The sequence below is a fragment of the Sorex fumeus genome, unplaced genomic scaffold (genome assembly GCF_029834395.1).
Source record: "Sorex fumeus unplaced genomic scaffold, SorFum_2.1 ptg000098l, whole genome shotgun sequence".
In the NCBI taxonomy this organism is placed as follows: domain Eukaryota; kingdom Metazoa; phylum Chordata; class Mammalia; order Eulipotyphla; family Soricidae; genus Sorex; species Sorex fumeus.
The window spans coordinates 32,137,776-32,152,896 of NW_026606155.1; the positions used below are offsets into that span (position 1 = coordinate 32,137,776).

Sequence of the window (15,121 nt, forward strand, 5' to 3'; positions counted from 1 at the left end):
CACAGTGTGTCTATGGAATCTGTACTAGAACCAGTTAGAAGAAAATGTTAGGCATTTGTGTTGGTATTTGTGGACTTCTACAATTTCATGTCTTATTTCTTCTGAAATGCTAAGAACAATGTCTTTGATAGTGCCCTATCCATTGTTGACTGCCTCGTGGAGAGTAGCTGGATCTGTTAACAAACTTTTACCTTTTGCTCTTGGCAGAATAGCATGAAGTTGGCATACTTTTTCCTGGGCCCCATGGCCTTCCTTTTCTTGGCTGGCTGTGGCTGTGTCCTTAGCACCTCCAGTGGGAGCCTGCGCACCTTTGTGGGTTGTGCTGTGAGAGAATTCACTTTCTTGGCCAAGAAGCCTGGCTGCAGGGGCCTGCGGATTACGACAGATGCCTGCTGGGGCCGATGTGAAACCTGGGAGGTGAGTTCTAAGACAGGCACAGGCGCAATGCCTTCAAGGTCAGCCACTTCATCTGATTCTAAGTGTTTGCTTTTTTGTTTGTTTGTGTTTATTTTGTTTGGGGGAGACACACCTGGCAGTGCTCAAATGTTACTTCAGGCTCTGTGCTCATGGATCATTCCTGGTGGGGATCAGGGGATCATATGTGCTGCTGGGGATTAAACTTGGCTAGGCAAAGAGTGCAAGGCAAATGCCCCACTGTACTATTACTCTGACCCTACGTGTTCATTTTTTAATGAGACCGCTGGGATGTCTACCTCACAAGTAATCTGAAAGAAGTTTAATCTTGTTCCTACCATACAAAGCATTGATAGAGTGAATAATTTTATTTACTTGGCATCAGTGTATTTAGGAATTATTTCTGGGTGGTCAAGATGTGCTATTATTCCACCCATTTTATAGAGGAAGGAAGTTAAGGGGTAGGCAACTGCAGTGCCTTATAAAGAGTCAGTGGAAAGTTGTGAATAAATTCTTGTATCAAACTTGTCACACAAACTCATCCCTGCACTTCTCCACTTATGATAAAGCCAGATGGTTATCTAGAGATAGGTCCTTCAGGAAAACGCAGGTGACAGCAAGTATTTAGCCCTGCAGAGTCTCATCCAGAGCTCTGACTCCTTCCTTCTCCTCATTGATTCATTGGGACCTTTAGGGATAATTCCTGATATGTTCATTGAGTTCATTTAAATTCAATTACATTTGATCTTTTCAGAGGCATTCCATTTTTAAATGGGTTTAAAAATCTCAAGCAGACTGTGGATTGAGATGAGGAGCTATTTGAAGGCTGAAAAGAGAGGACCACTCAACACCACATCAAGTCCACCACTTGCTCTATAAGAGTCCTCCTACTGAGGAGGTCCTAGTTCTGATCTTGTCAGTAGAAGTAATAGTTCTGATATTCCTAAAAAACACCCCCAAAACTTTTTACAAACATTTTCTGCTGAAATTCCATTCATCAACTCTTGAGGTCCTGAATATTTGCTGTTTATTTTTCCAGCAACTACTCATATTATGAGCTCAGGGCTTGTCAGACTGGTTTGTCAAAGTTATTCCAAATAGTCCTCATAAAATCTAATTTTTTTTAATAATTTATTTATTGGATCACTGTGGGAAAAGTTACAAAGCTTTCAGGTTTAGGTCTCAGTCATGCAAATATCAAACACATTTCCCTTTACCAATACTTATTTTTTACCCCGAAGAACCCCAATAAAACCCCACCCCCACCCCTCCCAGTGCCTGCAAGGCAGATGAATTCTAGTTAACACACTATCTGCTTTGATTAGATTCATTGTTTCAATAAAAGATGCACCACTATTATTTAGAGTTTACCCCCCGCCCCCCCCCCCCCAAATCAGACATGCTGAAAAAGCATTGTGAAGTGATTTGCTTTCTACAGCTGGGTTCAAGAATCAAATGTTGGTTTTGGATTTCCGCTATTTTACTTATTGACCCTGGAAGTATTTCTACTGAAAGTCAGATAATTAAGAGATTGGTTTCTGTGCTCTGGAGTCGTGGCCGTGCTGGAGAGCCGCTCGTGGGGGGCAACTGGTGACCTCGGTAGAGCGTGAAGGACGGACCAGAATGCTCCCCTTCCCATGAGGTTTTAGTTGCCCCCAGCACCCGGCTCATAGCTGCTCTCCACAAGGCTCCCATGCAGCCGCCATCTTTCTTTCCAGAGAGGAGAGGGCGAATGGGGCAACACCCTTTCCCCTCCGGGCAGACATGATGGCCTGGATTAATGCATAGTCCGTTCACTTTTCTGCTCCAAGCTGCTGGGTTCTGCATTAAGTCCTTGTGTTTCTGGGGCTGTGGCTGTGCTCCAACCTTAACTCTGATTTTCAGGGGGAAACATTGGGTGATTTACTTGCCATTGATCACTTTGTATATACAGAGATGTCACGCGGTCGTGTAAGTGGCCACACGGTTTGGAGGAAAAGTCCTAGTTCCCGCATACTCGAGCTATGCTTGTAGAGGCTTCTGGTCACCAGGGTTCCATCTGGGGGAGGCGGGATGCGGCACCTACCCCATCTGGGACTTCCCGGTGATCTCGGCTCTTTTTGGAACCTGGTGTCTTCTCCAGGAGCTGTGGAGCCAGCCCTCCATGTGGCCCTTCTCTGTGACTGTATGCTGTAAAGATGGCGCTGGGGGGCGGGCCATGGACGTGACTTCCAGAATCAGAGGTTTCCTGGGAGCCAGGGTGGTCCCGGCGGTTTGGAGGAAAAATCCTAGTTCCCACATACTCGAGCTATGCTTGTAGAATAAAATCTAATTTTTAGTTCCTTTCACATATCCCTTCTCATTTCCATCTGTCATTATCAAATATATTTCTTGACACTTTTCTCCATAACTGACTGTGTTTTTATGTCTTTCTAACTTCCTGGTAGGCTCTTATTTGTGGTCTACCTTTTGTCTTCCTTTCTCCTCACTTGCACACATTAAATTTTGTATTTTTTGAGGACAGAAGTTTATTCTTGTACCTTCTATAATTCTTGTCAAAGTATCACTATGAACAAAGCAATAAGTATTGGTTGATTTATAAGGGATTGACCTCAAGGTCTATATTTTTATTAATTAAAAATATACATTTTTTGCTTTTTGGGTTACACTTGGTGATACCCAGGGGTTACTCCTGGCTCTGCACTCAGGAATCACTACTCGTGGTACTCAGAGGACCATATGGGATGCTGGATCAAACCCTGGTTTGCAGCATGCAAATCATATGCCCAACCTGCTATACTATCCCTCTGGCCCCTCAAGGTCAGTTTAGAAGCCCAAAAATTTCATGAGAAGACAGCTATTAAGAGAAAAAAAACCTGCTACCATTTTACATAAGAGTATGGCCTTTTGACTGGAATGGGTTATGGTGGTGGAATCCTCAAAATTTAAATGAAACTGCTCCACCAAATTAGCTTTCCATTCTCATCATTCAGGAACTTCAGCCCTAATTGTCAGATGAAAATTCAGTTTCAAAAGGTCACATGAGTAGGATTTGACATCAAATGGACTCAGGGAACATTGACATCTTCTTGCAATTGGGGCTCGACCTGGCAGTACCTCTTTTGCTTGCAGCCCATATTGAGCTATTTGAAGTTCTTTCTGGGTCACCATCAAAGAACTGGTTCCCCTCAATTCAGCCCATCTTCACATCTCTTTATAAATGGCTGAGTGTATTTAATTGGATCCTGGTTAAGGCAGTTAGGGACTGTGCTCTTATAGGAGGATTGGAAGCACCACATCCATTAAAGCCCAAGAATCTTCTTAATATTAGCCAAGTTTTATTTATGCCTTTTCTGTGCTATGAAAAGAGAGGTGACTTATAGAAGACAAATAAATATATTTTTCCAGAAACCTGAAAGTTCTGAGATACAAAGAACTTATTTTTGGTAAGTGCTTACTGGAGAGCATGTATTAAAATAAGTATATTCATGATAATATAATGATGATTTATTTTGAAAATGTAATCACGATCACAACCATCCTGTTATTCATTGATTGCCTCGAGCAGGCCCCAGTAACATCTCCTTCATCCTCGCCTGAGATTTTTAAAAAAGTGCCATATTCAAGGCTCTTTCAGAGTTAGGAGAATGAGACCCATCATTGTTACTGGTATTTGGCATATTGGGTACCCCACGAGGAGTTTGCCAGACTCTGCCATGTGGGCAGGTTACATTCGGTAGCCTGCCAGTTTGTCCAAAGTAGGAATGAGATAATAAGATCAAGAAAATGTAAATGTTCTGAAAATAATCATTGCTCATGGTCAGTTTTAGGGACTTATTTTATTATTAGTATTTTATTTTGTGTGTGAAAGTTTTATTTGGTCTCTAAGCAGGATATTTTTGTTTGCTTTTGGATCACTCTTGGAAGTGATCAGGAATTACTCCTGGTTCTGTGCTCAGAGATCATGCCTGGCGGTGCTTAGGGGACCATTTGGGATGCTCGGATCAAACCTAGAATGGCTATGTGCAAGGCCTAACTGCTGGCCCTGGAACGTCAGATTTAAAGCAAAAAATAAGATCAGACTGAACCAGGGTACTAGTAAATTCAGAGGTCAGACAAACAACAGAAGTTGTTAAGTCTATCCTATGCAGTATTTGGGGTACATTTATTAAAACATTGCTCCTTGTTTCTTTGAAAGTCAGATTGTATTGTGTGTCCTGGCATCCTTTCTTGGGAGTTCAGATTACTGATGGTAAAGTAGACATAAAGCAAGTTGAGGATGGATAAGATGCTACCTGAGAATTTGGAAAAATCTGTAGGCATTAAATTTGATTCTTACATGCTCTTGCAAAGGTAAAGGCATTGTTTTTATACCTTTATGACTGTTCAAGAATTTCATCCTGGATCTGCATTAAACATTTTGTTTGCCTAGGCCAAGTGAAGACTCAAAAGGTTGAAAGGTTTTTTTAATTGTTATTGGGGCGAAGGGCTGGGGGGGTAATTCCCAGCTCTGCTTTAAGAGACCATGTGATGTCAAGGATTAGAGTTGGAGTTCCTTAATGCAAAGCCTGTGTTTCAGTCTTTGAGTCACCTCCCTGGCCCTGAAGGTTATTTTTATTATTACTTCCCTACTTTTATAATGGGCCAGGGCAATAGCGTAGTGGGTAGGGTGTTTGCTTTGCCCATGGCTGACCCGGGTTCAGTTCCTCCGCCTCTCTCGGAGAGCCTGGCAAGCTGGTGCCCGTTCAAGAAAATCAATGAACAACGGGAGGACAGTGAAAGTGATTTTTATAATTACTCTGATAGAGTGATAGATTAGATTTACTCAATACTTGGTGGGAGGCATTATACATGGCATACCTTGGCTTATCTCCACTCAGCTCTACTGTGAGGTGGATATTTTGACTTAGAGATGAAGAAACTGAAGTGCAAATTAAACAGATTTTTCCAGGCTCTCCAGTGAGTGGCAGACAGGTCCTTAAGCTCATTAGGTCTAACTCTAAGACTTGAGATTTCAGCTCCTCTGTGCAGACTTCCTGATCTCTGTGCTCTGCTTTTCCAAATTATGTTTGATTTTAAGATTTATAAATGGTGAAGGAAGGAAGCGAATCCTTTGGTTATTATCAGTTCAGGACTCAGTGCCCTCTGGAAGCTGCTTTGTTCTGTTTTATTTCATTACTTCAATAAATAGTGATTAAGAACCTCCTGGGTGCTGGGGACTGGTGCATAGGAAGTAGAGGCAGCAGAGTGAGTTAAAGAAATAAAAATTCCTGTCCTAATGGAATTTGCTTTCCTGGGTGGGAGGAAATACAAAATAAATGAAAAATATAATGAGAGGGGAGAGGATGGGGGTAGGAGAAGCTGACGCTTTGGTGGAGGCTGTGGTGTTGGAATGTTTTATTCGTGAACCCTGCTATTATCAATATTGTAATTATGGTGCCTAAAATAAAATTATATCTATCCATATATATAGTTGCAATGTGTTCTGGAGAAAAAATCAGCAATAAGGAGAAGAGGAAGTTGTATGGTATAGAGGCAGGATGTTGCCACTTAAAATAGGATATGTAGGAAAGGTTTTGCTGAGAGGATGGCATCTGAACAAAATCCCAAGATTGGCGAAAGCCTGAGTCACAGGGAAGAACATTTTAGAAGGGTAATAGGAGTACTCACATCCATGACGCTGAAAAGTGCCTGTTGGATTCAGGATCGAGGTGCTGGAGCAGAATGAATAAGTCAGCAGCACAAGATCAACTGGACATCTCTGAAACATGAAGGGTCTGAGGGTATTTATGAAGACTTTTATGTTTAATCTGAATGAGATGAGAAATCACTAGGGCTCTGAGCAGAGGGGATAGAACCTGACTTATGTTTTAAAAGGATCATGTAGGGCTGCCGTATTATAAATAGAATGTAGGAGGTAGCTGTTGTAGAGTCCCATTAGATGATTATTTTCAATGATCAAGATTATTCATTTGATAAATATTTAAGGAGCATGTCATATGTGTCCTGTATTCTTCTGAGTGCTCAATATAGTGGTAGTGAATAAAATCAACTTCCTGTTCTCAGGAATTTGCTTTCCTCTGGGAGGAACAGATTAATAGGTTAGCAAAGAAATCATCTCGTAGCAAAGAAATCAACTCTCTCTCTCTCCCCCAAATAAATAGACAGTATGTTCTAATGGTTTTGTTTGTTTCTACAGAAGCCTATTCTGGAACCTCCTTACATCGAAGCCCATCATCGAGTCTGCACCTACAATGAGACCAAGCAGGTGACGGTGAAGCTGCCCAACTGTGCCCCAGGGGTGGACCCCTTCTACACCTACCCTGTGGCTGTCCGCTGTGACTGCGCAGCCTGTTCCACAGATACTACAGAGTGCGAGACCCTCTGAAGCGGCCCTGCGGAACTCAGCTACTGGCCTCAAGCCTCAGGACCCACCTTCTGGCCAGTGCAAGCAGCAGTCCCCTAGAGTCAATGACTGTTCAGTTTGATGGCACCTGTGGAGAAGGTCACTTGTCCCCTTAGCCCAGTGCTGGGGGAGGCTCAGAACCTCATGATAAAAATGCAAGATAATATTTGTGTCTTCATGCGCATAGTTTTTCTGGGTTTACACACCTGTAGATTAAATTTTCTTTTGCTCGAGTCTTAGAGCATAATTTGTATATTACAATTCTCCAGTTTGGTTTTACAACATATGAATGGTTGGATGAATTGGATAGAATAAGGAAACAAGGCTAAAAAGTTTTAAAAATTTCATATCTATTTAATAACTGGTCTTTCAATAGATTTATGATCAAAGAGTCTAATAATATAATAAATACACACTCTCAACATTTTTGTACCCCCCAAAATTCAGCTGCAATTTTATTTTGGCGTTTTGGGTCACACCCAGTGGAGCTCAGGGGTTACTCCTGTCTCTGCACTCAGAAATTACTCTTGGTGGTGCTCGGAAGACTATATGGGATACCCGGGAACTGAACCTGGGTCAACTACATGCAAAGACAAACACTCTACCCACTACTGTACTCTCACTCTGACTCTTCAGTTGCAATTTTCTTAAAAGAAAAAAATTGGTCGTAATTCTTTATAGCTGAGCAATTATTTACATAAGAAATATTCTTATATTTAAAAAGGAGCTCAGCTTAAAAGGTATCTATATTTGGGCAATTCTTTTCTCAAAAAAAAATTCCTGAACTTTAAAATAACTTCTTAATCACTTCTCTAGTGAATATGAAAATCTTAAACAAACAAAAGAATTATTTGAGCTATAATTTAGGCTTAGAAAAATTTTTTTCTTTTAGCTTTTTGGGTCACAGTTGGTGATGCTTAAGGGTTACTCTTGACTTTGTACTCAGGAATTACTCCTGCAGTGCTCAGGGGACCATATAGGATGCCAGGGATTGAACCTGAGTCGGCTATGTGCAAGGCAAACGCCCTACCTGCTGTACTATTGTTTTGACCCCCAGGCTTAGAAACTTTTAAAATAAAACTTCTGATTTTGGAATTCTGTAGTGCTCTCTCCAAACCATGCCCCAATCAATTATAAATATTCATTACCATTTCAAATATTAAAAACTTTAATTTATGTATGTGGCTAATCCTGGTTTGTTCCTACATGGTCTCTTGAGCACCACTGGGAGCAACCCCTGAGAACAAAGCTGGGAGCAGTCTCCAGCATTGCTGGGTGTGACCTCATTTAAAAATTAAAAACAAATTGAAACTCAAAAATGTTATCTGATAGTAGTGCAGAACTGGCTCACAGGAAATGGTCTCACTTTTGTCTGGTCTAAAATATCCAATCAGCTGACTCTCTGTGACTTGCTTAAAACTTTTGTTTAAAAGTCAAAACTCTAACTCTTGCAGAGTCTTTAATTCTCACATTTTGGGGGGCTGCATTTAACCTTGTTCTTAAAAAAATTCAATAATCTGACAGGAAAACAGCACTGATGCTAATAAAGCAAGTTCTTTGGCTTTTGAATTTAGAAAAATGTTTTTTTAAAGTCTTTTTTTTTTTACTTCTAAAGATGGTTAGAATAACAGTACACAAAAAAGAGCTACCAGTTGATTTTTCACTTACATATTAACTTAGGATGCCATGCTTAGTAAAGTCATAGACAAATGACTTGGTATCATGAATCCTAAATTCACTCAAACAGCACTCACCTTTCTAGTATGTCATTGCTGGGAGGCCTCTGGGAAGGAGTAATTGATGAGACCTCATCCAAAATTCCAATCACATGTTGGAATCTATGGAAGAAGGGGTATGAGTAGAATCTACTCAAATCTTATGACAGACCCATTGCCATGCAAGACCAGTTCTAGTAAAATAAATACAGTGCCCTGAATCTCTGCAAGGATGGAGATGATGGGTGGGATTCGAAGTAACACTGGGTGGCAATGCACAAGTGTTTTCAATTCTTCACAAAGAACATCCTTTTGTGAGAAAAGCCTGCTTCCCAGATACAGTAAAAGGAACAGGCAGAAGCAGTCAGGGCTCAGCAGACTGAGGAAATACCACCATGTCAGCTAGGGGGAACTCAGTAATGGAACAAAAGTTTGATGCAGAGCCTGAAAATGTGTGGACAGAGGTAAGAAAACCAATGGGGTGATGAAACTTTTCCAAGCACTGTTTAGAAGTGCTGGGAAATCAGAAGCTGAAGAAATGAAAAGGGGACATGACTTTCAGACCACAAAAGAGGACCAGGAGAGAGGATGCCTGACTACAGCCTTGGGAAGAGGGTGCATAGTAGTGGCAGGGAGTGGCGGTGGGTGGAAGGGAGAGCAAATTCTCAGCCACACTCTTCTTCCGTCTGTGCCCTGATGGGAAATGTTAGATCACAGGGGAAGGCAGGGAATTGAGGTGTTCATTGATTCCATCCATAAATATGGGCCTTCTGGGAAGCAGGGGTTAAGGAGAGAGACTAAAGTGTGGATAAAACTGGGGGGGATGGATAAAATCTAGCACAGCTATCTTTTGGGGAGCTAGGTCAGAAAGTCAATCACTGGGGCTGGAGTGATAGTACAGTGGGAAGGGCATTTGCCTTGCATGCAGCTGACCGATGTTCAATCCCCAGTATCTCATATGGTCCCCTGAGCACCACCAGGAGTAGTTACTCAGTGCAGAGCCAGGAGTAACCACTGAGCATTGCCTGGTGTAACCACCAAAAAAAAAAGTGAAGAAAGAAAGTCAGTCATTCATGTTGGCTATGAGAGCTACAAGGCATAACAATTGCTAAGACTCCCCATATAGTGGATTTGGATGGGATACATATGAAAAGTATCTCCTGATGAACAGGAAATACATAATAGCTGAGAGGGGGGGAAACCATGTTGATTATCAGAACTGTGAGAGTAGTTGGCTAAGTGTAACCCAAACAAACAGAGTATGATATGAAGCGCCAAGAATACTACTGAATTTGCAGGGTAGATCCTGGTGAAAACTGGACTTCACACCAAACTAGGAGAGCAGCTGAATTATTCAAAAGATAAACAACCCACCACCTGGACAGAGTCCTTAGAGGGAAGAAACAGGACACAGACTCCTGGCATTGGATCTGTGGGTGAATGAGCAGAAAGATTTTCACTAGAGGAGCGAAGCTTCCCCTTGCCTGGTGACCAGTCGGAGGCATCATCTGAGGAGGATGCTTTATGAATGATGCCCTTACCCATAGACACTGCCCACATAGTTTTGTTTCCTTGTGGATAATTGGGGTCAAGTCTCAAGATGAGTCCACTGGGAAGGATTTAACTTAGTTGGAAGAAATGAGATGCTCCACTGAAGTTATCACAGTATTTGTCTAAACTGGGTTCAGTAGAATGTTCTTGGAAATGAACTTAAGGGTTGAAACTATGTTTGGGAGGGTGGGAAGGTACAGACTATAAGACTGGTTACAGGGGGGTAGAAAGCATAACAGGTTACCTTGCATGTGGTTGATACGTGTTTGAATCCCAGCACTACCTAAAGACCCCAGAACCCTGCTAGGAGTGATCCCAGGGTGCAAAACCAGAAACCCTGAACACTGACTCTGAAACAAGGAAAAACAAAAATAAAAATAAAAAATGAGGACAGGTTACAAAGAATTTGTTCCTATGAGGACTTTTTGACTTGGGGTTTAGCATCCTTACCAAAACACCTGGATTTGGCTCAACCCAAACGAGTTTTAGTTAAAGCTCTGGGAAAACAGTGGCTACATTAAGGAAAAATTCAAAAAATGTTCTGGCAATATATTTGAGCATTGAAAGGTGCATAAAGATGGTTATCCTATAATGCTGATTGCCTGAGACCAGAGAACCCACCAACCAATTGTTTTCATGGACGTTCCCTTCACTTAAGCTATAAGGAATGTACTAATGAGAGGAACATACATGGTAGAAAAGCTCTATGCTTTTCTTTCTATAGGTTGAAGTTGATGGCAGAAGAAACTACTGGGGAACTAGGATAGCTGGATCTGCAGAGGTGATGGGGCCTGAGATAGCAGAGAACAGGTGTTGATAAGGAACTAAAAGAAGCAAGGTCAAGGGACATAGGGCATAGGACATAGAGACATAGGACATGCACATAAGGGACATATCATATTGCAAAGCAGTAAGGTAGCAAGAGGGTTCTGTCTATGACTGACTATGGTGTCAACCCATAGTCCAGAGTGTTCCTCATTTATGGTAGTCAAACATTTTATTTGTTTTGGTTCAGGAGCCACACCTAAGGGTGTTCAAGGCTTACTTCTGGGTCACTGTTAGCAGTGTTGGGTGAGCAAAATTGGTGCTGATGGATAGAACTTTACAAGAAAAAAAGTCCAACACCATCAAAAAGTGGGGAGAAGAAATAAACAGAAACTTCCTCAAAGAGGAAATTCAAATGGCAAAAAAGCACGTGAAAAAGTGCTCTACATCACTAATCATCAGGGAGATGTAAATCAAAACAACAGTGAATATAATCTCACGCCACAGAGACTGACACACATACAAATTAACAAGAACAACCAGTGCCGGTGCGGATGTGGGGAGAAAGGGACCCTCATTAGAATGCCGAATGTCTAGCCTTCTGGAAAAACAAAATGCACATCTTTCAAAAAACTAGAACTTGAGCTTCCATACAACTCAGCAATACCACTTCTGGGAAAATACCCCGGGGGCCTGGGAACACATAGTAGAAATACCAGTTGCACTTCTCTGTTCATTGCAGCACTATCCACAATTTGGAAATAACCTGAGAGCCTGAGAATGGACGAATGGATAAAGAAATATGGTACATCTACACAATGGAAAAATAAAGTCACGAAATTTGCTTATAAATCGATGGACATAGAGAGTATCACATTGACTAAGATGAGTCAGAAGGAGAGGGACAGAAATAGAATTATTGCACTCATTTGTGTATATTAAAAAAACATAGTATGAGACTAACATCCTAGGACAAGACACAAAGGCAAGGTGGACTGGTCAATGGTTTAGAAGATTGCCACAAGTGTGTGTAAGGGGTCAGAGAGCAGTTAGTTTATAGAAAGGACCACTATGGTGACACTAATAGTTGGAATAGATCACTCTGGACAAGAACTGAGTGCTGAAAGTAGGTAAAGGGATATACATGATAATCTCTCAGTCATGGTATTTGAGAGAGAGAGAGAGAGAGAGAGAGAGACAGAGATAGAGAGGAGGAGAGAAGAGCAGAGCAGAGCAGAGAAGAGAAGAGAAGAGAAGAAAGAGAAGAGAAGAGAAGAGAAGGGAAGGGAAGGGAAGGGAAGGGAAGAGAAGAGAAGAGAAGAGAAGAGAAGAGAAGAGAAGAGAAGAGAAGAGAAGAGAAGAGAAGAGAAGAGAAGAGAAGAGGAGAAGAGAGAGACCTGCCATAAAGGAGGGATGGTGGTGGGAACAGGAGGACAACTGAGGACCCTGATCGTGGGAAATCTGCACTGGAGGGACATGTGTTGAAACATTATATGACTGAAACCCAATCATGAGCAACTTTGTAACTGTGTATCCCATAGTGATTCAGTAAGAAAAGAAAAAAAAAAAGAAAAATCAGTACTGAAGTTCGGTCTCATGCAAAGCAAGCACCTTAACCTTTGTGCTGTCACTCTGGCCTTCCTACTCAAACAATTTGATCTGAAAATGTATACTATAGTTAAAAAGTTGTTAATAAAAAATGAGGAAAATGTTAGTGCTAAACTTCAACCTTCTTAAACATTATGTTTTGATTTTTAATTACATAATTCCACAGAAAGTAGTTTTTTCAGGAGTAGTCCCATTTTATTATTAATATTATTATTTATTTTTATATTTTATTTTATCTTTAAAGAGTTGTTCACAATAATTTGCTACATTTAATATTACAACACCAATCCCACCACCATCATACCTACCTACTGCCATATTTCAAATGTTTCCTCCCTGACCCTCCTTCACTGCTGGTGGGAATGCCGACTGGTTCAGCCCTTTTGGAAAACAGTATGGATGATTCTCAAAAAATTAGAAATTGAGCTCCCATTTGACCCAGCAATACCACTCCTGGGAATATATCCTAGAGAGGCAAAAAAATATAGTCGAAGTGACATCTGCACTTGTTTGTTCATTGCAACACTGTTTACAATAGCCAGAATCTGGAAAAAACTTGAGTGCCCGAGAACAGATGACTGGTTAAAGAAACTTTGGTTTCTACACAGTGGAGTACTATGTAGCTGTTAGAAAAGATGAAGACATGAAATTTACATACCTGTGGTACTATGAAAAGTATCATGCTAAATTAAATGAGTCAGAAAGAGAGGGATAGACATAGAAAGATTGCATTCATCTGGGGGAACATAAAGTAACAAAATAGGAGACTAACACCCAAGAATGGCCGAGATTAGTACCAGGAGTTTTGCTCCATGGCTTGGAGGCCAGCCACACATGCTAGGGGAAAAGGGAGCTCAGATGGAGAAGGGAACACCAAATAAAAGGTGTTGGGAGGATCCTCCCAGGATGGGAGAAGCATGCTGAAAGTAGACTATAGACCAAACATGATTGCCACTCAATGCCTCTTTTGTAAACCTCAACACCCAATAAGAGAGAGAGAGAACAAAAGGGAATGCCCTGCCACAGAGGAAGGGTGGGATGGGTGGGATGGGGGTGGGAGGAATGCTGGGACCTGTGGTGGTGGAAAATGGGCACTGGTGGAGGGATAGGTACTTGATCATTGTATAACTGAAACCCAGGCACAAAAATTTGTAAGTCTACAACTGTACCTCATGGTGTTTCACTAATAAAAATTAAAAAAATAAATAAAAATGGGTCATGGGCTTAGAGGAAAGGAAAAGGAATTAATAACTTGTACATCAATGCTGTAAAAATCAAACTACTGTAAGCAATGAAGATCCACCTTTTGAGGGAGCTTTAGATAAAATTAACTCTTGGCAACAACCTACTCTTGGGAATAATCTTATTTTGCAATTAACAAAATCAAAGAGGAGTGGTGATTTTTCAGGCATTTTCCCCTCATGGGAGCATTTCCAAATGGAGAATATAAATTTTCACAGATCATTCTACTTCAGGTTTTATTAGCTTCATTTTTTCCAGTAGCAATTCTTGCTCCCTTTCTCCCATTGGTTATGAAATAAACGAACCACCAGAAAATGACAAAATTCTGCTGCAGGGACTAAATTAACTTTTGATATAAATTAGATTTTAATATAATAAACATATGGCAGAGATCAATAAATACATGAAGTTGAAAATTTAGTAGCATTGATAAAACAAATGTGACTTAATAAAATATTCCATGAGGACTTTTTTCATCTTTATTCAGAACATATTTTATTTTATTTTTTAATGAAAGTAAATTATTTTTATTATAGGAGCAATAACAAAATATATATATATTTATATTAAAAATTTTTTTTAATAGTGAGACATCATGAGGTACAGTTGCAGACTTACACATTTTTGTGCTTGGGTTTCAATTATACAATGATCAACTACCCATCCCTCCACCAGTGCCCATTTCCCACTACCACGGATCCCAGTATCCTTCCCACCCCACATCCCACCCTGCCTCTGTGGCAGGGCATTCCCTTTTGTTCTCTCTCTCTCTCTTATTGGGTGTTGTGGTTTGCAAAAGAGGCAATGGGTGACAATCATGTTTAGTCTATAGTCTACTTTCTGCATGCTTCTCCCATCCTGGGAGGATCCTCCCAACACCTTTATTTGGTGTTCCCTTCTCTATCTGAGCTCCCTTTCCCCCTAGTATGTGTGGTTGGCCTCCAAGCCATGGAGTAAAATTCCTGGTACTATTCTCGGCCATTCTTGGGTGTTAGTCTCCTATTTTGTTACTTTATGTTCCCCCAGATGAATGCAATCTTTCTATGTCTATCCCTCTCTTTCTGACTCGTTTCACTTAGCGTGATACTTTCCATGTAGTACCACTTGTATGTAAATTTCGTGACTTCATCTTTTCTAACAGCTACATAGTACTCCATTGTGTAAATGTACCAAAGTTTCTTTAACCAGTCATCTGTTCTCGGGCACTCAGGTTTTTTCCAGATTCTGGCTATTGTAAAGAGTGTGCTGCAATGAACAGACAATTGCAGATGTCACTTCGACTATACTTTTTTTGCCTCTCTGGGATATATTTCCAGGAGTGGTATTGCTGGGTCAAATGGGAGCTCAGTTTCTAATTTTTTGAGAATCATCCATACTGTTTTCCAAAAGGGCTGAACCAGTCGGCATTCCCACCAACAGTGAAGGAGTGTCCCTTTCTCAC

At 40.9% G+C, this 15,121-nt stretch overlaps 1 protein-coding gene across 1 annotated transcript; it reads left to right on the plus strand.

Annotated features, from left to right (window-relative positions):
• Positions 1-213: 213 nt before the first annotated feature.
• Positions 214-6,781, plus strand: GPHB5 (glycoprotein hormone subunit beta 5). Its single transcript, XM_056134373.1, has 2 exons — positions 214-417; positions 6,593-6,781. The coding sequence occupies exons 1-2, from the start codon at positions 214-216 to the stop codon at positions 6,779-6,781; spliced, it is 393 nt and encodes a 130-aa protein (XP_055990348.1).
• The last annotated feature ends 8,340 nt before the right edge of the window (positions 6,782-15,121 follow it).